Source organism: Protomyctophum parallelum, assembly GCF_964188405.1.
Source record: "Protomyctophum parallelum genome assembly, chromosome: 10".
NCBI lineage: Eukaryota > Metazoa > Chordata > Actinopteri > Myctophiformes > Myctophidae > Protomyctophum > Protomyctophum parallelum.
The window spans coordinates 39,467,176-39,491,270 of NC_139704.1; the positions used below are offsets into that span (position 1 = coordinate 39,467,176).

The following is a 24,095-nucleotide window of genomic DNA, read 5'->3' on the forward strand; positions in this document are numbered from 1 at the left end:
ATGCTGTTCCACACTTGATAGTCATCTGCCACGTCTGCAGCTTACCCCACCACCACCAACCCCTTGCACTGCCTCGAGTTGCAAACATATACGCCTAGGAAGTCGTTTATAAGGATTGGCAATATTGTGTGCGTGCCGTGAACCATTTCACACCACCCTCTGTGACTGGCCAGGCTTTTACGGTTTTATGATTGTGTATCGAGAAAAAACTTTCTGTAGCATTTAACAAAAATCTCTCAGAACTTTGTGGAATAGTAGTTGTTGTCACAGTGGATGACGTAGAGTCTACGTCGTCCACTGTGTCTGCTGCTGTCATTATGAATAGGGATTCATGCAGTGGCCTCACTTTGATAAAACCAAGAATATTCTGTACTTTATATTATTGATTGTATTTGCTTTTAATATCATACCCATTTCCCTCCCCCCTATATAACCATTAAGACGCCCTAAGGACCAGGCCGTCCCAGGTCGTCACCCAGCCTGACCCAGGCATCCATCCGCCTTGGTGACGGCAGACTGCTGGGCGAGTGCTGGCGCTTTGGCATGGGGGGGGGGGGCAAGTTCAACATTGGAATTAATTCTGTACTGGTCATATATGGAGCGTGTTTTGAGTGTACAGGGTTTGATGAGGTGAGAACAACATATGGAATGTCAGAACAGGAAGGACGGGCTGGGAGGATCAACATAAGGAATGTCAGAACAGGTCAGCTCCATGTATGGAGATATAAGGGTTTGAGGTTTGAGGTCAGATGTAGAGTTGCTGGCCGGATCCAGTCTTCTCCATGTATGGTTATCCAGGGTTAGATGAGGTCAGTGTCTTTGACCAAAAAATGCACAAGATCTAAGGGTCTCCATGATGTTACGTGATGTCACAAGGCTTGACCATATATGGAGGCGTGATGTTACAAGGCATGACCATATATTTAGGCGTGATATGACCATAAACCTAATACTATTGACATATATGGGGAAGAGCCCCTGGCGATGTCGTCTATGGCGCGTCTACATATATGCCCATATATGGAGATCCCTGATGATGTCATGTGATGTCACATGATGACACAAGGCATGACCATATATGGAGGCGTGGGATGACTAATGGACGGACGGACTGATGGGAAATGCACGTTTTCATAGTACCGTAGATGTAGTTGATAAGTGCCACCGTGCACTAAACCCCTGGCAGTTGGATATGGTCAAAACTCAGTCACTGTCTGTCTGTCTGTCTGTCTGTCTGTCTGTCTGTCTGTCCGATCCCTGATGTAATCATAGTACTGATGTCATAGACTGACCTCCAAGTACTATGATAATGGTTCTTCACTAAGTATTCTGCCAACCACCCGCTTCGAAGGTTATCAACCGATAATATTATTCGCTTCTGGTGCAGAAGGAGAGGCCAACCAAAGAAAATATCAATGAAAATGCGCTAGGACGTGTGTGTAATCCATCGGTTGGATTAGCTAGGACGGCTCCACACGTCCTACGGTCTAAATGGGTTAAGAGGTTAGGGTTAGATTTAGGGTTAGTTAGTCGGACAACGCTACCTGCTGGCTCGATTGCATTCGAGTGATAAGCAACCTACTGGTGATTATCACAATAATCATATATAATCAATAATAATAATCAATAATAATCAATCAATAATAACAGGCAGTAAATGATAGTATTTGGAGAAGAAATTGGGATAAATCTCAGACTATAGAATAAAATAAGAATGTTCATTTTAATCACCACAGATAATACACTAGAGAAACTGGTTTGTCTGTATACAGAGATGTTCACTGAACAATATTCAGATGTCTGTAAGATGTACTGTAATATTATTCGTTAACTGACTTTTCTTGTAACTACTGCACTCTGACTTCCGGTGCGCTATCCAATCAGATCTATATCACTGACAAAGGCTGGATAGTCTAAACTGTCATTCAGCTATTATGTAGAAATTGAAATTCACTCTTGCCACGTACTGTGTGCCTTTGTTTCTGTGGATATCATTCCGCATGAGCTATAGGCAGCTCTTGACAGCCCTTGTGGCTTTTTCAGATCACTGCCAGCAGCAGACTGGCATCTTTTGACACCATAAGGATCACTTGTCACACTTGTCATTGGGTTGCCACGTGTAGGTAATATTTATTGGCACAGTAATGCACCAATCACTCCGTACTCATTCCACATGGTTACACCTGGGCAGGCAATGTACATGCTGATGAGGCACCTGCTTTCTGAGAGGACTGTTAATGGAGTCCTTGGCATTGCATTATGATTAAAGATGTCTCTTGTCGTTCATGCTGTTTAGGTGATACTGATCTTGACCAAGTTGTATGACTTTAACCTGGGCGCCGTGACCGAGAGCTCTCTGTGGAGGTAAGGGGTTAACTCAATGTTGGTATGTTTGTTTAGTCATCTCCATCCAGACAGAACAAAGTTAAGCTATGTGTGGAATTGTGTAAAAAAAAATCCAAAAGCAGAGCCCCAGATACAGGAAAATAATATATTCATAGGCAATGCAGTATACAGTAAGTATGATTTATAGCGCTCTCGCTTGCTTGGATGTGAACAACCAAGTTATGCTGGGAAGCAATATGAAATATGTTTTAATAAAGGTAGTTCGGTTTTAGTTCACATCGCAATACCCTGCTCTCTGGCTCTTTACCATTCCAAGGATAGAGGGAGGGAAAAATGGAGGACTTCATTGTGGCCCAAGGACACATTTTGAAAGGTTACAGTAATAATCGAATGGTTAATGCAAGCCTTCTTTTGTCCTGTTATAGGTTTTGTCTTTTTCTTTGACCAATACATTTACAATACAGTTAGTTAGCCTACAGTTAGTAGGACCCTGACGAAGGCTGAATGCAGAAACGCGTTGGTCCTTTTTGTAATGTTCTTTGCCATGCCTTAAACTCTTAAATAAAAAAGGCTTTTTTTTTCACCTCACTGGAACAGAGTGCCTTGGATCCTCTTCTTTCATGTTACAGTTAGTTATGATTTAATAGTTTATCTAGCCATTTGTTTCAGAGTGAAGAGCAAGTGAAGTGCAATTGCTGCTCTATAGCCATAGCAATACCAATCGCCATTGTTTTTTCCAGTTATGGTACATTGTCAGATCATAAATAAGAATGGAATTCGTTAAGGATTTACACCACAGAGCGCCCAATCCAGACTTACATGTACGTATGTCACCTTTCATTTTTTTTCTTCACCTTTCCCAAAGCCTACAGGAAACTCATTTCATTTTGAAATACACCTGACAAAGAGACCATCAGTTCATGGAGCATATAGCCTCAAATTAATTTCTGTTTCACTAGAGGCACTGCCAAGATTTATACCCGACTTGACACGTTTAGAAATCCCATATTGTGTACAGGAGGTATTCCATCATCAAGGTGTCTGCTTAACAATGGCGCCACGCGTAAATTAGAGTGTTCCTCGGGGGGTGCGCAAAGGCTCTTAGTATGGATATTAGAAAAGGACAGTGTTTTGATATTATGGAAAGATTTCCGTGATAACACGATATAAATGATTTATGAGTATAGCCCCAAGCGACTGTCGATGGCAATATACAACGTGAAGATCAACGGGTGTTTTACAGAGACTTTCTAACAAGCATCAAGTTCCTTCGTGTTACAAAATGATGAGTGCCTTTTCAGCTCAGGTAACTTCACACTACAATAACTTCATTTAAGAGGCTGTCTTCCACATAGCCAGCTGCAATTGGGGAGAGATATATCAACTGAGAAGAATACTTGAGCGCAGCACAAACACAAACGCGTGCAAGGGGGTAAGCCTTTGAAAAACAATGTCAACAGCAAATGGAATGATGCAGCTTAATGCATAGGCAATGATAGCAGACACTGGGTATCTATCCAATTATGCAGTGAAATTACATTTGGAGGCACTCAGGTAGAACTGCGAGAAAGGATTGGCTAGCTCTTTGGCATGGGATAATGTAAACATAAAGAACGGAGACGCACACATCCCCTTGTCATGCAATACAGGGGACGGGAAGCTTGGAAGCACGGGTATATCCTTTCATGTTCTTCATTTGTTTATTCCTGCTGGATAATTCAGTATGCTGTGGCAGCAGGCATAAATGCCCCCATTTTCTTCCAACAAAGGCTGTTTAGTTAATGAGGTCTGGGGCTCAGGCCTCATTTATTTCCCTCACTTCTGTCACAAGATTTAACATGACTCACACACACTCAACGTACACATGTAGCCATTGCACAAGTCACCTTCGTTTTTCCTCCATGTTTTTCATTGTTTGCTGCATTTGGCAAATGCAGGCTCAGTCGTCAGTCAGTCAATCTTCCTTGATGAGGAGGCATGGGAAAGACAAAATCTCTTCTCATGGGGGTATGTGAGAAGTTTAGAGACAGACTTCAATGGTCACTGAAGGTTAGATTTTGACAGCCAGGAACATGAACAGTAAACAAGAAGGTAACCTCAGAATCCAGTTCAGCCCCACAAGAATAGTTTGTCTTTCCCAATTAACTTGATGATTTGTAAATAGGCTACTTGTTGAATGTTGACACTTGAAGGTCTGTCCTTTTAGGGATAAAAGCAATGTGGCCATCTTTTTTTCTTTCTCCATAGATCAGTGGATTATGGAAGTACTTATACCAAACTCAATGATAAAGTTGGGTCAAGGACTGTGTTAAGTTACCTCTACGTCTGCCCAACCAACAAGAGGAAGGTCAGTATGTTCTCCAACCCTATATTCTTTATTCATTTTTTTTAATAACTGATTTTTGAATAGACTTGACATTAAAATGCTGCTGTTGTTCTCACCGGCTATGAAGTATTTATGTGTGCTGCAAAATGACAGCATCACTACTCTTCAAAGTGTTGAAGAGTGCTTCTCTCCCTTTCTCTCTGTCTCTGTCTATCTACGGGAGAGGCAAAGTATTAGAGAGAAGGTGTTCTCTCTAATACTTTGCCTCTCCCGTATCTGTACTTTAGATAATGATGCTGAGCGACCCGGAGGTAGAGAGCGCTGTTCTCATCAGTTCAGATGAAGGGGCAAGCTTTGAGAAGCATCCCATTAACTTCTATATCCAGAGCCTTCTCTTCCACCCAGCGCAGGAAAACTGGATCCTGGCTTACAGCCATGACAGCAAGGTACTGTAGCAGGACTGTTTGTGTGAATCCACAATGGATCTTTACTGTTGAAAGACAAACAAAGTGATGAAATATTGCTTTGAAAATGCTTTTGTTTTGTTTTATCATCATTTTGTTATTGCTGACATTTGGTTTCGTTTTATGTTGCAGTTGTATAGTTCGATGGACTTTGGGAGAAAATGGCTGCTTGTTCACGACAATGTGATGCCAGGGCGATTTTACTGGTATGATTATGGATTCTATTTTTGTGTTTTATGCATTGATTGAGTTAATGGCCTTACGAATGGCCTTAAAAGAATCTCATGATCGCTTTTCACAAAACTGATCTTACCATGACGATCAAACCATGTGGCCTATTATGTCTGTCTCATTTAGGCCTGTATACATTAGTATGAACAATATGCTCCCTTTTCTATAGCACAAATAGTGCAGAATATGATGCCGTTTTTGTTGTCACTGTCATTTGGTAATCTTGGGTCCACGGGCACGCGATGGTGAATATCCCTGCTTGTCATGGTTTGTGTCAAGCCCAAGTGCTTTTTGAGCTTGGAAAGAAAGGAAATTGTTGCACTCATTTGATAAAGGACATTTGATAAATGAGGACAGCATAGCCGGAATGGTGATGTGGTATGTGCCCTTGAAAACCAATGCTTTGTAAATATATATATATCATTGTACCTTTTCCACAGCCTTCATTTGCCCTATGTTAGCGTGTTGAAAAAAATATATACAAAAATAAGAACCGAGAAGGTAATGATACGTATCAGCCATCAGTGGAAGCTAAGCTGTCACTGCTGAGGGAGCTCAACATGTGAAACATGGAAGAAACACAGCTGCCACACGTGGTTGATGCATGTGTTTGTTTTATTCACGGCTGAGGAGACCATATATTGGTGCAAAGGAACCAAAATACAGAGTGGAAAACAGAAAGTGACCTTCTATGGTTCACAGAATGGATATGTACCAACAAGCCATGCTGGCCCACCAGCTGTTTTCTCCCCACACTGCACACAATCCCAATGAGACTACCATTTTTATTTGCCTGGGCAGTTCCTTGTTGACAGTAATGTTAAGCACTTAAGCCCTATTTCATCCTTCAGTGTGCGACAGTGCTGTGCAGCGGAAATAGCTGATCTAGAATTCACGTTATGATGAACTTGTTGATTGGCTATTTTTTAAGATTCTTGAAAATGTTGAAAAATATATTATTTTGCCTATAATGCCCAAGAATTAGGAGGAGCCTGTAATGATATGACCAAAATATAGATGCCAGGTTGAAGGTGTTTAATCTATTCATTAAATTAAAGCTTTGATCAAATGCTACATTTTATCAATGCATCTGTCGGTCTAGGTAAATAGGCTGCAGGTATGTGATAAACAAATGTTTTCCCTCTATATCCAACCTCAGACAATGATAAATGCCTGTGTGATAACACACAACTATTCTACTGATGCTGGATATTAATGGAATTTGTTGAGAGGGTTGGCCAGAAACCTCTGTTTTCATTTGTCTTGTAAATGCACAACCTTAACCCCTTGCATCTGTCTTTGTAGTTTGTACTACTCTTACCAATTAGCTGAGATTCAGGACATAAAGAAGGTGCTGTTGTGCTGACATGCCTCTCTCTCGTTCCTACTCCCTTGCTCACTGTGTTCATCCACATCTTCATCACCTCCTCCTCCTCCTCCTCAAGGGCGGTAATGGGACTGGACAGAGAATCAGACGTGGTTCACATCGAGACACGCATCTCCAAAGGCCGTGAGTGCTCCACTCCAGTTCAGCCCCACAAGACCCCTTGGCTCTCATTTAGAACGAGGTCACTGGTGGAAGAGGAGACCTATGTTCTTCAGTTCAGATTGGTCCCAGAAGTCTTGTAAAGCAGAGTAGGAGTCTTTTCGACAAAAAAGGGAGAGATACGGGGTTGATCTATGTTTCTTTTCCTTAATCTCTCCCCTGCGTCCCGTAGACGAACCCCTAGTCTCCCTTCAAAACAGCAGACTGAATTCAGTCAAACCAATTACAGGGTTCTCTACCAGCTCAGGGGAAAAAAACGTAACTCCTTTTCAAATGTGGTCAACTCTTTTGGGGCGTACATGTAAAGTGCAGATTTAGGCCATGGACATTTAATCTAGGCCATTGACATTTAATTGGACAATCATCAATTGTGTTATACCTGCATCACATTCACTGTCTGTAGGTTCTGTAAGTGAGCAGCTAAAGTGTGTTCAAAGTACTGTTTTAAAGTGATTTATTGACGGCTGTGTTCCAGGTGCCCGGTATGTAAAGTGCAGAGCTCAAAGATGTTCAGAGGGCAACAGACAGTACCTTTTCCCTGGACACGTGGATACCAACTCCCTGGTTGTACAAGACGAATATGTTTTCACACAGGTATGTGCACACATATATGTTCCATGCTTTCTCTCAAATATATAAATCATATCATATCAGACTGGGGAGCTTTTGTTTCATCTCTCTTTTCTTTTCTTTTTTTCTTTTCTTTTTTGTGGTCATTTCTGCATCTATAGCTATCAAAGCTTACATGATGGCTTGGTCCAAGCACACCTGTTCCCCAGTCGGGGCTTAGTGTGGGTTTTGATTACGCTTTGTTCTATTCATATCACGGCACGCGCTCAGTACTGCTGCCTCTGTACACAGGTCAGACTCCTTGTCAGAAAGATGTGTTTGTCAGCCGGGAGCGCACTCCTCCTGTTAGTGGCAGTCAGTGTCATTATTGCAGATTTAATTTCAGGTGCCCTCTGTCATCATTGATTTCCATCTACAGCAAGGATTTTACTGTCTGTATGCTCAGCCTTGATCCACTCACTCAGCTCTTGGGAGGATAATAGAACAAATACTGCATGCTTAGAATGAAAACTAAACAAAAACCAAGTGAAATGTTTTCTACTCAAGGTCATACGGATATGGCACTCGTGGAGAATGAAAAGAGTATTTGCAGTGTATTTTCTGTGTGTTTATAAATGTGTTCTGGTGATGATGTGACATCACTGTAGAACCATGTCTCTGTTTCATGCACTTGATGTGTACAGTACTGTTCTAAGAATGAAAATACAAGGGGAAAACCACCACACTGTGTTTTAAAAATGGTGATTCAATAATAATGTCTGAATTGAATTTACTTGAAATGAGATTGACCCTGGAGGCAGGGTACGAGGAAGATGCCGATGAAAATAACTGAACACAGCTGGCATGTCTGTGGGGAGCAAACCACAGATGACTTTCTTGTGACTTTCATTGCTTGGGGCAGTTGGATTTAACTTGACAAAGAATAATGAGGTTATCGATTGGGCTACAACGAAATAAGCAGTCTTCAACACCTCCAAATTCTCTTGGGAGAGAGGGAACAGCCAAGTGCAACATCCTCAGAAATGTGGCCAGGGAAAATGCAGCTCATTGATTTTCGATAGATTATTCCATTAGAGCTCTAATGTAGTGTGTTGTGGGACACACACCACCCCTCTAGTTGATTAGAAAATAAGCAATCAAGTAGCTTCGCTAAAACTGTGAGTGGAGCTAGGGTAAAGTGGTATAGTGCATTAAGATCTTCAAGTGGCACCAAAGATAAAGACAACAGTCTACAGTGTCTTTTACCTTTGGGTTGATGATAGTGATAGTTTTTCTTTTCTTTTTTTTTTTTTCTTTTTTTTAAGTTTTCCTTGTACTGTAGCTTGTTCTGCTTTCTGTAGTGCTCCTTGAAGTATCTCTAGACTATTACATTTAGAACAATAGCAATTCCTTAAACATATTTACTTGCGCAAGCAGAGCGTGCAAGTAATGTTATCAGTCAGGTGCGTATGTCCGGGGACCAGCATATGATATGACGTCATATGCTGGCACGAAGCTGACCGTGCAGGTATGTTTTCCGTCATGCTACGAAGCATATGTCCCATGACGTGATGAAGATATGTACCAATGTCCCTTAGAATGCATATGATATGACGTCATATGCTGGCCCCGGACATACATTGATGGTGACGTAACGATGACATATGTTTCAGTGTCGGCCTGTCGGGTGGACTAAAGGTTATGCCCCTATGTATACATGTATGTAATCTGACACCACTGCCATAACAGGCATAAGTAATCATTACCATACTTCAAAATACAACTTTTTCTCCTCCAAAAGCAAGGTACGTAGCAAAAAGCTAAACCTAATAATTCAATATTGCAAACGTTCCTTCACAGAGAGGCTGAGATTTGAAAGTTTGTAGCGGTCTACAGTACTTCAGTACTACAGTAGTAGGTCATTTATGGCCTACTTGTGTGCAACAAGCAAGTAGGCACTCGACAGAGTGCAGTTATTTTAAAGGTTTACTTTGTTATTCTATTTGACAGCTGACATAGTTCAGCATGTATGTATACAACTTGCCTCTCCAGCATGGGTCCAAGCTACTGAAATATATCTATTTGAGGACTTTTTCCAAATTCCTTAAACTGTGACTAGAAATATAACACTACACTACAGCACTATGGCTTTGTACAGTACCTTCCTTGAGCTCAAATGAAGCTTCTCTGACTTCATTACTTAGGTGACGACGGCGGGACGAACCACCTACTATGTGTCCTACATGAGAGAATCATTCAAAGGGATGAAATTGCCTAAATACTGTCTGCCCAAGGTAAGTGCCGAGTTCAAATAAAGACTCTACTGCTATTACAGTATAATACAGTTCAAACCAAATGCAAGAATAAGAATGTAGCGAATAAAATAAAATGACCCGCACACCCTCTGCACTTGCACAATAGGGACAATTTAATTTAAGCAACGTTTCGGTCAATTAGACTGCCTGAAGAAGGTCTATTTGACCGAAACGTTGCTTAAGTAAAATTGTCCCTATTGTGCAAGTGCAGATGGCGTGCAAGTCATTATATTTTATTCTCTATGTTTGATCCCTGCCTAGTGCCTACGCACTCGTCTCTGAGCCCATCAGGTGTGCATACTGTAGTAAGACTTTGTTTCCTAAGAATGAGAATGTAAAAATGAACCTTTTTGTCAGTGTGTAGGCCAGTGGTTCTCAAACAAAGACCCCAAATTGATGTTCAGGGAACCAATAACCAATAACAGAAGATTTGTCAGGACTTGAAAATAGTTTAGGACAACTAAAGACTAATTTACAGTAGTCGAAATCGACTGGTAGTCGACTATAGGCAACTAGAGTAGGAAAAACTTTGCATGAGATTGGTAGTCGAATTCGAATAAGACTCCCTTGATTGATTAGCCGACTATTTGACTAATCGAGGTTAGGTCTTCAAAATAGCATATTTTCAAGCTCACAATGTGTCACAAAGCTTGTATTTCGGGTATTTCTGAATAGCCGGAAAAAATTAAATGTGTTTAAACTGTTCTGCATTTGGCTGGGGACTCCCTGGAACCTCCTCAATGACCTCTGGGAGGTCCCCATGCCCCACTTTGTGAAACCACTGCTTTGTTATGTTATATGTAAATGCCACTTGTTGCTATTCATACAGTACTTTGCTCTCTTCTTTCTCTCTTTGTTTCCTGTTGTGTCTCTCTCTGTGTTTGTACACCCTAACAGGACATGCATATTATCAGTACTGATGAGAAGCAGGTATTAGCGGCGGTACAGGAGTGGAATCAGAACAACACGTACAGTCTTTATATCTCAGACTCTCCTGGGGTTTACTTTACGCTCTCGCTGGAGAATCTGAGAACCAGCAGAGGACCAGCAGGAAACCTACTGGTGGACTTTTATAAGGTGCCCTACACTGAAAAATCTATTTCACTCACTTTTCTTTTACAGAATTAAATTAACTCCATTACAGCCCAAAGCACACTTGACTAAAACACTGCTTTCATTATAACCGGTTGGCCTGTAATGGTCCATCACAATCACATACTGTATAACACTTGAAGTTTTACATTTCAGTTCTGCTCTGATTTGCTCTATTATCGCCCATTTCCAGATTGAAGGGATAAATGGCATGTATCTAGCCAACAAACTGGTAGATCATCAAATCAAGACATTCATCACGTACAACAAGGGACAGACCTGGGCCCTGTTGCAAGCTCCCACAACTGATGTGGCCGGAAATAGCCTTCACTGCGTTCTGGTGAGCACGAGTCATTGGGCTGGAATGAGTGCTCTCGTACATGGGAAATGAAGCTTCTGACACACATCATTCATCAAATAATTCAGTCCCATCGGCCGTGCTTTGGAGATTCCTTGATTGAGAAACACATTTGCACAAGGCCAGGTGCTGCTGGCTTTAGCATTAATTTGCCTCTGTACTTTCATTAACGGCTGAGGAAACGCCCGAGGCTGTACCAGTGTTATTTGAAAGTTGGTGCGTTCGTGTGTGGCCTGGAGTGTTGTCACGTTTAGTTTCAGGGGATCAGGCAATCCATTAACCCCTGCGATTTCAATTTATTATCCGTATTACTGAAGGCACCTGCATAATGAATGTTAGATTATGCATAATTTCAGTAAACAGCCTATGTTGTTACACGTCGGATACTGTGTGCAGGCTGTGTACTTGATCCAGTGTGTTCTTTAAGGAACTGCTAGTATAGAGACATATATGCAGTAATTGACGTGGCTCTGCTAATATTAGGCTACATGGTTTTGTCAAGGTAGTACAAGCGGCTCTTGGCAGTTTCAAAGCTCCTCATAAATGTTTTCCAAGGTACTTGATACCGAGAGATGAGTCACAATGATTTGAATCCATTTTGCCAGATTTATCAATGCATCTTCAGGGAATTTTAATTACATGCCTTGTTTGCTTTAGAATGAAACAGTTCAAATGCCCTCCTTGTCCTCTCAGCCGTTTTCATTTTGCCAGCAGAGGAGATGAGGGAGGAAAGCATCTTTGATTTCTAAATGGTCTCTGAAATTGGTGGCAGTTTTTCGCTCAAACGGGAAACGAGTTTGAAGGCAGAGCCAATTATAATTGCATTTGTTAAGATCGGTCTGATTCAACTTGTGCTTGATTGGAATCTATTGTGTTGTTGACAGCCATTTTGTTCACTACATCTACATCTGGAGATGTCAGAGAACCCCTACACATCTGGACGCATCTCCAGCAAAAACTCTGTGCCAGGGATCATTGTGGCCACAGGTACTGAGAGGACAATGACTTTTTTTGTATAGATAATACTAATTAAGAGAACTAATGAGTGACAGTGATGAAGCACATCAATTTGAGTCTTTGATAAACAGCTTTGCATCTCCAGAACCTTTCATGGTCACTCAGGCAATATAATAATATATAATAGCAGTGATGCAAACACTGAAACAATCACCTAAGTTGCAAAGTTAATTTGACCTCTACACATGTAGTACATTTTGAGTGACATGATTGGGAACATAATATCCTCTAAACAGGAGAAGCACACATTCAGGTAATGACTGTCAATTTGTGCATACAGTACTGTAGTGTAGGCGTATTATAGCTTTTTGTGGGTGCTAATGCACCAAAAAAGATATATATACAAGATACACAAGTTGTTATTTTTGTACCCAGGAAATGTTGGAAGAGAGCTGTCTTCCACCAACCTTGGGATGTTTATAACATCTGACGCAGGGAATAGCTGGAGACAGGTGAGTCTTGGCTTCATAACTTCATTAACATTTAACAGCAGATGTGCATTCATATTGAATGTGCGCTGTGCAGCAAATGTGTCTGATGTTTCCGGGTGTTTGTGTGTGCAGATTTTCGAGGAGGAGCACAACATTTGGTTTCTTGACAACGGAGGTGCTTTGTTGGCCGTCTTACATGCAACAGCACCTCTACGACACTTATGGTACGTATACAGCAGCATCCCCGTAGCTGATACCGTAATTAGGTGTGCAAAACATCGCAGTGAACTTGTAGTTTGCAAATTGCCTGGAGACAATATATTTCTCTCCCATTTGCCTGTTTTGCGAGCTGTTTCTGCATACATTCCCTCTTTATGGTGCTTTTTGAAGCTGATGGAATACGTTTGCATGAGTACCGTACCGGCACAGCGGCCTCTCTCGCCACATCAAAACGGAATCACTTTCAGCGGAAAAATGCGTCGGTTCCTGGATTGTTCTGGCTTTTTTGTGTTTTTGAGTGGGGTGTTTTATGCAAATGAGTGGAGATGGTTGGAGATGGTTGGAGAGTGCTGTTGGATGAGACTCGGAAAGTTTCACAATACATCACTATCAAAAGCGAAGATTTTTACACTCTAGTGGTTAAATTGCCAAATTGCCAAATAATGTTTCGTGATGAAAAGTGTCTGATTAAGGTAATTCACTTTTCAACAATGTATTGTTTAACTTAAAGGACAACTTTTTTTGTTTTAGGTTGTTATTAGAGAAATCAAATGAGTATTATTTTTATTTCATTTGCTGCTTTCTTTCGTTTTAGTGACTTTAGCTCTTTTTGACAGGGGGGCAGGGCATTCGTTCAGGATCTACTGAATGTGAAGGGGGATATTAGGGGGATGCCATACTGAGTGTTGTAGTCAGTTTGTCACCTCCTCCTGTAATTTCCTGGTGTCTAGTAGGACTATAGTAAGTAACAATAAAGAAATCGCAGTACATTTTGTAAAAATGTTCGAATGCTCCTGCCCCAGTGTCAAAATAGATCAAATCGTTAAAACAAAGTTGTCCTTTAACTTAACTTAATGCTGAACTCTGTCATTGCATTTCCTAATGGGGATTTGAACCGGGGTCGGCCAAGCAAGCACTGACATTTTAACCACTGATCCAATAAGCGCACGCCTGCTACTCACTCTTTAGGCAGTACCACTTGTCAACCAGTAGTGGTCCTACCACACCACAGGATCTACATTTCTGAGTAAGAGCAGGAGAACAAATATCACCACAGTTGTATGTTAGTTATATTGTGTCAGTGGTGGAAAGTAACTAAGTACTGCATTTAAAGGAGCATTCAGTGATTTGGGTGATTTGGAAACCCCCCCCCCCCGGTCTGCCCCGGGAACAAGATGTGCACATGCACGCACTACAGTGGGGGGGACACGCAACAGGCCAACAGCACGCACACCAAAGCCTGCCCCCGCTCGATCATGATTGGTGGAAGGCCCCTCTCTATTCTGATTGGATGAAGGCTGGGCCACCTAGCCAAAAATGAAACCTATGGGGTTTTTTTTACCCCAGGGGTTAACTGGTAACAGGGAGGAACTCCTTATATGGTCAGCACACTCTATAGTAGGGAGGATTATCACAGCAAAACAAAAAAATAAGTGATATTTGAATTATGTGAAATCACTGAATACAACCTTTAAGTACACTTTTTTGTTGTTGTTTGTTCATAGTAACTTTGTAGTTTTTGATTATTAGTCGCTTTGCGGTGCGTTGTAGATACTGCTATTTTCAAATGATTATTTATACGTTTTATGTCACCTTCTGCATAATGAGTAGTTTTACATTTTGTACTTTAAGTATATAATGCCAATACTTTTCTACTTTTACTCAAGTCATATTAAGTCATGTAACAGTCTATTTCTACTATTTGATAATTCACTCCCTCCACACACACACACACACACACACACACACACACACACACACACACACACACACACACACACACACACACACACACACACACACACACACACACACACACACACACACACACACACACACACACACACACACACACACACACACACACACACACACACACACACACACACACACACACACTGCTCTGGTCTTTAACTAACTAATGAAGCCCTCCATGTTATTTCCTGAGCATTGACGGTAATTTGTCTGTTGATGTGATACAGGATCAGTCTAGATGAGGGTAAGAAATGGGACCGCCACAGCTTCTCCCTGGCCCCTTTGTATGTGGACGGGGTTTTAATGGAGCCGGAGACAGAGAACCACATCATCACGTGAGTACAGATCAGAAGGAGCACACGGTCCAGGAGGAGTATATAGCTAAACACAGCCATATAAAGCCAGAGAAGCGAGGTGAATTGTTCCTTAACAAAACAAATGTTTGTTTCCTTTTCTGGCTCTGTTTGGTCCCATATGAACGAGATGAGCTCAAACTCCCCGTCAGGCTAAATGCTTCTGTAAACAACAAAGCACACATTCTGAGTCACGGGGCCTGCCCTTACACCGTTTCTCACAGTTTAATGCACCACATCCCTACATTATGTTTAATATATCTCGCATTTTGTCGGATCTCTCCCCCAGTTTCTTTGGACACTTCAGCCATCGGTCAGAGTGGCAGCTCATCAAGATAGACTACAAAGGCATCTTCAGTAGGAGATGCATGGATGGAGATTACCAGACATGGCACTTACACAACAAGGTAGCAGACATGTTGAGCCCTATTGATTTATTGTTATCATCCATGCTTGGGTGTGCACAGTAACTTATTCTTTCGGTCTTCCTTTTGTTACTTTATGTCTGTCTCTCTTTATATCCTCCTGTCTTGCTGCGTTACTTGCAAGGGCGAGCCATGTGTTATGGGTGAGAAGCAGATCTATATGAAGCGCAGACCAGGCAACCGCTGTATGCTAACCCAGGACTACTCGCGGATATATTCTTCAGAGCCGTGCCTCTGCAGATCTTATGATTTTGAATGGTAATGGCACCTTCCCATGGCCTTCGTACCAAGGAATGTCTCATTTCATAGCCATTATGCTTACTGTGTTGATAATGTGCGTGCATTCACTTAATTATATTTTGATTATATATTTCCATAATGCTAATTTTCGTGTTAGAGTTCAACGAATACTTAATGATGTGGTAAATTCATTTAAAATGCCTTTTTATCCAGTTGTCTCAAATGTAGTTTGATCCTGCTTGTCACAACTGTGTCTTGCATGTATGTGTCACTGTCTTAAAAAAAATAGGTTTGGTCATAGGTTTGGGTCTGTGAACCATTTTTCCTGACTACAAAAAACTGCTGACATTGAGATTCCAACTTCCCAAGCACCTGTGATATAATTTTATGCGCTCCCTTGTATCGGCAGTGATTATGGGTACGAGCGTCAGGCGGATACAAAGTGCGCCGCTGCGTTTTGGTTTAACCCAAATGCAGCTGCTAAAAGCTGCAGCGCCAGCCAAAGCTTCCTCAACAGCACCGGGTAAGTGGAACCCAAATCAACTGCACACAGTGAAATCCTCAGTGATCATTTAATTCCAAAGACTCTTCAAATGGAACCAACTGGCTATATGGTCCATTTGGTTCCATTAAATGGAACCAAATGGACCATATAGCCATTTGGTTCCATTTGAAGAGTCTTTAAGTAAAGGAGTGTACACATTTTGTACACTCCTTTACTGTAAAACAATGTTGTTCCAGTTACCAGAGAGTCAGGCACAGCAGGGTCCCGAGGTCAAATTATTTTCAATTACAATTTAGGCATTTAGCAGACGCTCTTAATCCAGAGTGATTTGCGTACTGTAAGTCACTTTAGGTAGGCAAAAACAACACACGGTAATACATGCAAATGCATAGAAATAGTCTTCTAGGATAATATGTAAACCAAGAACCTACTGTACCATCAGTCTAACACTAGAATATCCGTATACTGTATGTTCAAGCAATAAGATTACCATACAAAATATATAATATAATAATAATATTATATATAAGGCACATGAATAAAGTTATACACATCATCCACTATTTGACATTTGTCCTCTGAGATTTTGGAACAGTGAGGCTTACACTGTCGTTATGGGCAGTGGTGGAAGTACATTTACTTAAGTACTGTACTTGAGTACAATTCTGAGGTATTTGTACTTTTTTTCCTTTTACTTCTACTCCACTACATCTCGGATTCAAATATTGTACTGTTAATAGTTACTAGTTACTTTGTACATTTTGATTATCCTTACAAAACACTTCAGCCCTATACACATTTTGGCCATTTGAAAATAGCTCATTTGAAACGGGACATTCTGCATAGTGAGTACTTTTACCGTTGGTACTTCAAGTACATTTTGATGCCAATTCTTTTGAACTCTTACTCAAGTAAATTTTGAATTCCGAACTTTTACTTGTAACAGAGTATTTCTACGTTGCAGAATGAGGGCCTTTCTCGGCCCCACCTCTCTCCCTGTGTTTTAGGATCCAAGAAGGCCACAGCACCAAGAGGGGGTGTCCTTAGTGGGTTGCGTTCACAAATTCAAGACACCTGTCTTGCGTTTGTCTTATGTCTGTGTTTAATGGCCACTCCAATGCATTTCCAATGGAAGCCCATATGGTTTGACCAAACATTTTGTTTGATGGGGTGGAGGGGGGGCAGAACACATCCATCAAAGCTGTGTTCAGACACAAGTCAGGTGTCAGACACAAGGCAGTTGTCTTGAATGCAGCCCAGTAAGGTCATATGTCGACCCCGCCCGCTCACCTCTGCCCCACCCCCTCCTGGTGCTGCGGCCATCTTGGAGCATAAAACACAGGGAGAGAGGTGGGGCCGAGAAAGGCCCTTTAACATTTGAGTACTTTTCCCCACCGCTGGTTTTGGGGTGCTGTAGGTACAGGAAGGTGTTGTCCAACAACTGTAAAGAGGGAGGGAAGAACGTGTACTCCCCCCGGAGACAGGCCTGTCGCCCCAGACCGCCCCGAGGCCTACGCCTGTCAACGGGTCACGGAGAGCTCAGTGCCATGGTTGGGAGCAATGCCACATTCCTGATCTATCTGGATGACGTGAGTCATACAAACAATGTGGCTTCATTGTGGACATTATTGTTAATATTGTTTCATAAAGGTGATATGTGTTCTTGTTCACGCGTGACTTGTTCTAGTGGCATACTGTAACAGACGACAAGGTGTCCCCAGAATTTGAAGCAGGGACAAAGGCGCGGTTACGTGACTCACAGCCTTTATTGCCTTTTTCCTCTCTCTAGCCCTGCATTAAATTCTCCCTTCTCGTCTCTCTATGAAGTTCCTTTTAGATTTTCCCTCCTTTCAAGTGCTTGCTCAGTGATGTCGGCTTATGGGCCGTCCACACCATGCATGATAACTTTAACTACACATCATTCTTTGCTGTTTAAACTGTAACTCTTCTGTTAACAAAAGTATTATTGTTGTAGTTGGGAGTTATCGCACTTGGTGTGGCCGGCCATTTATACTCCTTTATCTCTCCTATGTGCACTTTTTCTTGAGCAGATTGCTCTTCCTCCCACTTGGTCCAAGATCAGTGTCCCAGCTTAAGCCGTCCTGACAGATGCCATGCGTTCTCTCCCTGTCCGCAGGGAGACTCGACGAGGACCAATATCCAACTAGACTTTGGAGACGGCATCAAGATCACATACTCTAATCTGAGCAGGGCGGATCACGGAATCCAACATGTCTACAGAACCACAGGGATTTACAGAGTGACGGCTCTGGCTGAAAACAGCCAGGGATCTGACAGCAGCTCAATGTTTCTACATATCACCAGTATGTGAACGAGAAGCCTCATTACTCATTCCTGAATCCTCATACTGTGCATGTAGATGGAAATGCCTCTCCTTTATGGGCAACCATGCTCTCACCTGTATATAACATACATTTCCAAGTAGGTGTAGATGTTTAATATAGATACAAGAATATTACTGCGCATAAAAATTTATCTCAATCACCTCTGGCCGATTGCCGATGCTGTGGTGTCACACAATTGCATTTTTCTGGGATCTTGAGGAACTCGTAATTCAAAAGTCATAATGTAAGCGACACAAAAAGAATCTTGGAAAATCAAAGACAGTGAACGTCGTCTCCTTTGGAAAGAATTAAGTCTGTCCTCTTCGATCACGGCATTATTGCTTTTGAACTACTGCCATGCTGTCATTGGGTTCTGTAAAAATGCCAAACCACAGTATTATGCAGAAGGCAGCTGAAAGACCTTGTGAGGCGCATATCTGTCTCTTGGGGCGACCTGTGTGTCTTTTTGTGGTTAATTTGATTCTTCCCTATTTGTGTGTGTGTGTGTGTGTGTGTGTGTGTGTGTGTGTGTGTGTGTGTGTGTGTGTGTGTGTGTGTGTGTGTGTGTGTGTGTGTGTGTGTGTGTGTGTGTGTGTGTGTGTGTGTGTGTGTGTGTGCGTGCGTGCGCGGCCTTTCTTGCCTTAGGTCCGGTGGATCGTGTGTATCTTTCCGCTCCTATTGTAGTCACCAGGGGGAAGGAAGCTAATCTCACTGCCGTGGTTTGGCCCGGTCACTCCAGAACGCTGACCTTTTTCTGGTGGTTTGAAAACAGCTCCGAGGTGCGATATGCCTCCGCGGTCCACCCCCGTCCTCCTACTCTATGTTCCTACACAAACTTTTTCATTACTATCTTTGCTGAAACTTGCATTTTCTCTTCCCCATTGTGCCCTTTCGGTTTTTCGGACTGGAAAGAAATGTTGATCGCCTGTAGTTTTCAATAGAAAATGTCGCCCACAGTTTCCCTGTGTTTGTGATTACATGTGCTTGTGCCACAATAACACCTTCCATTGTACAACATTTCCATGGCCACTCCCTGGTGCGCTCCATTTACAGGCGAGAGAATAGGCGTCTCCGTGCTACTACCGGTATATAAATGTTTCTCTCTTTTGAAAACCAGCCCGTCATAACCTTGGAGGGAAGCATCTCTTACAAGTTTCTAAAGGAGGGAACAAACAAGGTCACCGTGCAAGTTGCTTCTGGAAGCACCATAATACAGGATACTAAAGTCATAAGCATTAAAGGTGAGTGGGGAAATCAGCTTTTCAAAGGGCCTTTAACGCATTTTGGCCTGACCTCGAAAAAAATTGTCTAAATCCTCCAGTTTTCTGAAATAAATAATTTCACGATTTTTCAAAAATAGCAGACCTACAAGCTCGTAGCGCGCCACTCAGTGGCGTGCTATGAGCTTGTAGATCTGCTATTTTTCAATAGCTAAATTATAACAATGTTTAAAACACCAAAAGGGGTTCCCACCCAAAATGGGTTAATTGGTACCATGCATGCAAAATGAATGTAGATCAAATATGATCTCGGGGGAATGTACGATACAGTACCTCTTGGTCCTCTGTTGCAAACGCTGCCACGCTAATGTCAACTGTGGACTTATCTAATGAGCAAATACATCATGGTATGTGAACATGATTATCTTGAGGGGCAATTAATTTTCAAGTCTGTATACATTATCATACACAGAGGAAACCCTTTAATCTACATATTAATCATAAGCTATATATATATACACGCACACAGACTCGCGTCCGCATGCGTGCACGTGCTGTATCTAAGAGACACAAGAGACATTTTTAAGGGGACGTCACTTGTATCTTCTCCCCAGAATTCTTCAGGTCGCTGCTGCTGTCATTTTCGCCAGCCCTCGACGAGCATAACCCAGACATTCCAGAGTGGAGGGATGACGTTGGACGTGTGGTGCGAACAGCTCTGTCACAGGTATGGTCGGTAGACCTCGCACTGGGACTGCTCTAACAGTCAGCACTGTGTCAGGCTCCCCTCTTGTCTATTACTATTTTATACCGTGGTTCTCTCATGCGTGTGAGCACAATACTGCACATGTTCCAGCGTTGAGTTTGACAGCAATTTAAAAATCTTTGTTTTAGTTTGTCTTTTGAATAAAAAGATTCCCCCCGTTTTTGGCATATTTTAGTAATCTGAAATGTTTGAGTCTAGTTTTAGTCGATTAAATATCATGAGATTTTCGTCGACAAAATGTATTTTGGCAGGTCGTAATACCTGATTTTACCCTTGGTTGCATGCTGAAAATAGCCGCTCTACAAGCGCGTTGTGAGCTTGTAGATTGTCTATTTTCAACACCCGAGCGCAACCAAACATAAAATGACTTCTCAATACTCTTCTCAACTACCGGTAGTTTATTTGTTGACAAAATTATCTCAATATATTTAGTCATAATTTTACATTTTAATGTAGTTTCGTCAGTGAAAAAAGGCTTGTCTTGTTTTAGTCAGCAAAATCAACACTGCTGTGTTCCACAATGTTCTGTGGTGTTTAAATGCAAAAGAAGAAATTGTCAATCTGCCCTAATGAATAATGGGGCTGCAACTTATTATTCATCTATTCATCCGTTGATACATTTTCTGATTATTTGAATCTATGCGACTAGAGAACATAAAATGATGGTAATTGCGACTGTAGGTCGCAGATTACCATGAAAACCTGCAAAACCTGTCCGTCCGTCGATCCGTCACGCCACCATATATGGCCGTCAGTCTGTCATGCTTCGTGACACGCTCCATATACAGTATGGCCATCTCCATATATGAAGATCACAACACTGACCTCATCAAAACCTGGATATCCATACATGGAGAAGACTGACTCATTACCTAGATCTGCATAGCCGGCCAGCAACTCTACATCTGAGCTATATATGGAGCTGTTCTGTGCTGACATTCCATATGTTGATCCCTCCCCACCTGTCCTTCCTCTTCGATGTCTCCCTTTTGACTGATACCTGTCCATTCAAACTCTGCAGCCACGCCCGGCAGCCAGCGAAAACTAGAGTTCTCAACAGACCCGAAAATTAAGGCCAGCCCATCTGGGCCCTCATCAAACCCTATACACTCAAGACACTGCCCCCGCTGCCACCCTTAGATCTCCATATATGGAGCTGACCTGTTCTGACATTCCATATATTGATCTGACCTCATCAAACCCTGTACACTCAAGACACGCTCCATATATGGCCAGTACAGAATTCATTCCATATGTTGATCTGACCCCCCATGCCAAAGCGCCAGCGCTCGCCCAGCAGTCTGCCATCACCCCAGGATGCGTGCACTTACTCGCTCTCAGGGTGTCTTACTGGTATTATTAATTATTTTACCCCAAGCGGTATTGTAATAAACCTGCCTTTCCATGCTGTTGCTATCATTTCATGCACCTGCCCCTAAAATTATTCCTTACACAATGCTATTTGGAACAAATGTGTTTGAGATTCATCTGCTCATGAATAGCCTATTAATGGCCCATACTTGGTTTATACAGGCTCGTAATGTGTCGTTGCAGGTGTCCGGCTTCCCAGAGGAGCAGCTGCTGGTGTCACTGTACCCTGGTCTCCCTACCATCGCCGAGCTCTTCATTTTGCCCGACACACACTCGTCTGAACACGAGAAGAGGAGCGAGGAGGATCTGGAGAGGGTAAGAGTCACACAACTGTGGTACTTAAAGATGGAGTGCCACAATTTTTTTATTTTTTTATGAGGTGACAGTACTTCATGAGACACCCTGGAGTCGTTTATATGTGCAATGGTGTATTAACTTTGTATTTAGGGTTTCTTCCTGGACAGTCAAACGGGCCAATGAAATAAACAGTAATATAGTGACATCACACTATCAGCCCCTCCCCTAACCCCTCCCCCTTTATCATACAACTACAGTTGTGGGTGCGGCTTCAGTTCAGGTGGATCACCACCCATCACCACCCACCAGGCAAACCAGGCATACTTAATGAACTGGTGGGCGTGTCCACATAAAAGCATGATTTTAACAAATACACTTTTTGGAAAAAGTTCTACCTCCTTATATTACAATAATACCTGGTGATCATGTTTTAGGGTGGAAAAAGATTGTGGCACTCCATCTTTAAAGAATGCATGATCTGTGTGCTGGAAGTTTGCTTCAGAACATTAATTTGACAAAGCTAGTGCTGTTATTGTTTGACTCAATGTGACATTACTTTCTTTCCAACAGATATCTGATATCTTTGTCAATGCGCTGAACCAAGGCTTGATCCAGTTTGATTTGAAAGCTGACATTCGCATTATCGTGTATATCACACAGCAAACTTTGGGTAAGTCTCCGTATTACTCACTATTCTCTCTTGGATGACTTTGGCTGCTCCATTATGAATCAAATAGCTACCAACAAAGTATTACATGAGATTTATGGATTCATTTAGTTCAGCGTAGTTCAGCTTTTTTTTTTTTGCTTTATCTTGTTCGAGGTGCATAAGATAACACAGGCATCTGTTATGATCTGATGTTCCCGTCTGCACATACTGTACATTGAAATAATAATGCATGAGATAGATAAGCGCATTACCTAGTGCTGATTTTAATCATATTGTATGCCTCAACATTTGAATATCTTCCCCCGGCTTTATAAGCAAGGCATAAAAGGTGTCTAATTCGATCGATAAGATGATTGACAAAGTAGGCATTTGGTATGCACCAAGGAAAATGGTCAGGGTCAGTGTGATATTAACATATCGCAAAAACGTGTCGATCAAGCCAGCATGGCTTTACCCTTTTCATCCTCTGACTGATCTGTCTTCATTTGTGTCTGCATACAAAGGTCTGGCTGCCTTTAGAAGGATCTGGAAAGGTCATAGCGTGTAGAGGCCTCCTTGTAAAGGCATGAAACATGGTTGGTGAGGAGCAACATATTGAATAATGCACATCAGCACTTTAAAAGGCCTGACTAGGCATAACAGGCGTGTGCTTATTAACATGCTAGGGAGAGGCTGCATATTGTCTGGGATTCCGGTTATCGTAATATCATGATATAGCTTAAACGTTGTACTTTCCCGGAGCCGTATTCAAAGACATTAAGGCTAAACGTACATGTATTAGTCCTACCTGGCAAGAGATCTGTTCAATCCTGAGTTTAATTTATTTTTATTTTATTTAACCAGTAAAAAAACACATTGAGACTAAAGTCTCTTTTACAAGTGTGAACTAGCCAAGCGAAGAGGCAAATCATTTTACACAACTCTGGCAGTAACAACAAATACAGGACTTACATAGATTTTAGGTGTAAGAATAATTCATTACACATTTTATCTGTAAATCCAGCTAAAGTCAGCTAAATCTATGGTAACACTTTATATTAAGGTCATCTTCATAATTCACTAGTGTGAACTAGCCAAGCGAAGAGGCAAATAATTTTACACAACTCTGGCAGTAACAACAAATACAGGACATAGGCATAGATTTTAGGTGTAAGAATAATTCATTTTATCTGTAAATCCAGCTAAAGTCAGCAAAATCTATGGTAACACTTTATATTAAGGTCATCTTTATAATGCATTATAAATGCGCTATAA

General features: G+C 41.8%; 1 protein-coding gene across 1 annotated transcript in view; it reads left to right on the forward strand.

Annotated features, from left to right (window-relative positions):
• The window catches only part of LOC310865416 (VPS10 domain-containing receptor SorCS3-like), a 61,227-nt gene that overhangs the window by 26,121 nt on the left and 11,011 nt on the right, over nucleotides 1–24,095 (forward strand). Inside the window, exons 2-24 of the mRNA XM_083774521.1 lie at nucleotides 2,297–2,364; nucleotides 4,594–4,693; nucleotides 4,960–5,118; nucleotides 5,269–5,342; nucleotides 6,813–6,877; nucleotides 7,389–7,507; nucleotides 9,667–9,756; nucleotides 10,675–10,854; nucleotides 11,063–11,209; nucleotides 12,112–12,214; nucleotides 12,620–12,696; nucleotides 12,808–12,899; nucleotides 14,877–14,984; nucleotides 15,292–15,409; nucleotides 15,552–15,685; nucleotides 16,077–16,190; nucleotides 17,590–17,761; nucleotides 18,310–18,496; nucleotides 19,163–19,296; nucleotides 19,635–19,758; nucleotides 20,352–20,464; nucleotides 22,058–22,189; nucleotides 22,742–22,841. Coding sequence (XP_083630647.1) covers nucleotides 2,297–2,364; nucleotides 4,594–4,693; nucleotides 4,960–5,118; nucleotides 5,269–5,342; nucleotides 6,813–6,877; nucleotides 7,389–7,507; nucleotides 9,667–9,756; nucleotides 10,675–10,854; nucleotides 11,063–11,209; nucleotides 12,112–12,214; nucleotides 12,620–12,696; nucleotides 12,808–12,899; nucleotides 14,877–14,984; nucleotides 15,292–15,409; nucleotides 15,552–15,685; nucleotides 16,077–16,190; nucleotides 17,590–17,761; nucleotides 18,310–18,496; nucleotides 19,163–19,296; nucleotides 19,635–19,758; nucleotides 20,352–20,464; nucleotides 22,058–22,189; nucleotides 22,742–22,841 — 2,710 coding nt within the window. The remainder of the gene's footprint in view (nucleotides 1–2,296; nucleotides 2,365–4,593; nucleotides 4,694–4,959; nucleotides 5,119–5,268; nucleotides 5,343–6,812; nucleotides 6,878–7,388; nucleotides 7,508–9,666; nucleotides 9,757–10,674; nucleotides 10,855–11,062; nucleotides 11,210–12,111; nucleotides 12,215–12,619; nucleotides 12,697–12,807; nucleotides 12,900–14,876; nucleotides 14,985–15,291; nucleotides 15,410–15,551; nucleotides 15,686–16,076; nucleotides 16,191–17,589; nucleotides 17,762–18,309; nucleotides 18,497–19,162; nucleotides 19,297–19,634; nucleotides 19,759–20,351; nucleotides 20,465–22,057; nucleotides 22,190–22,741; nucleotides 22,842–24,095) is intronic.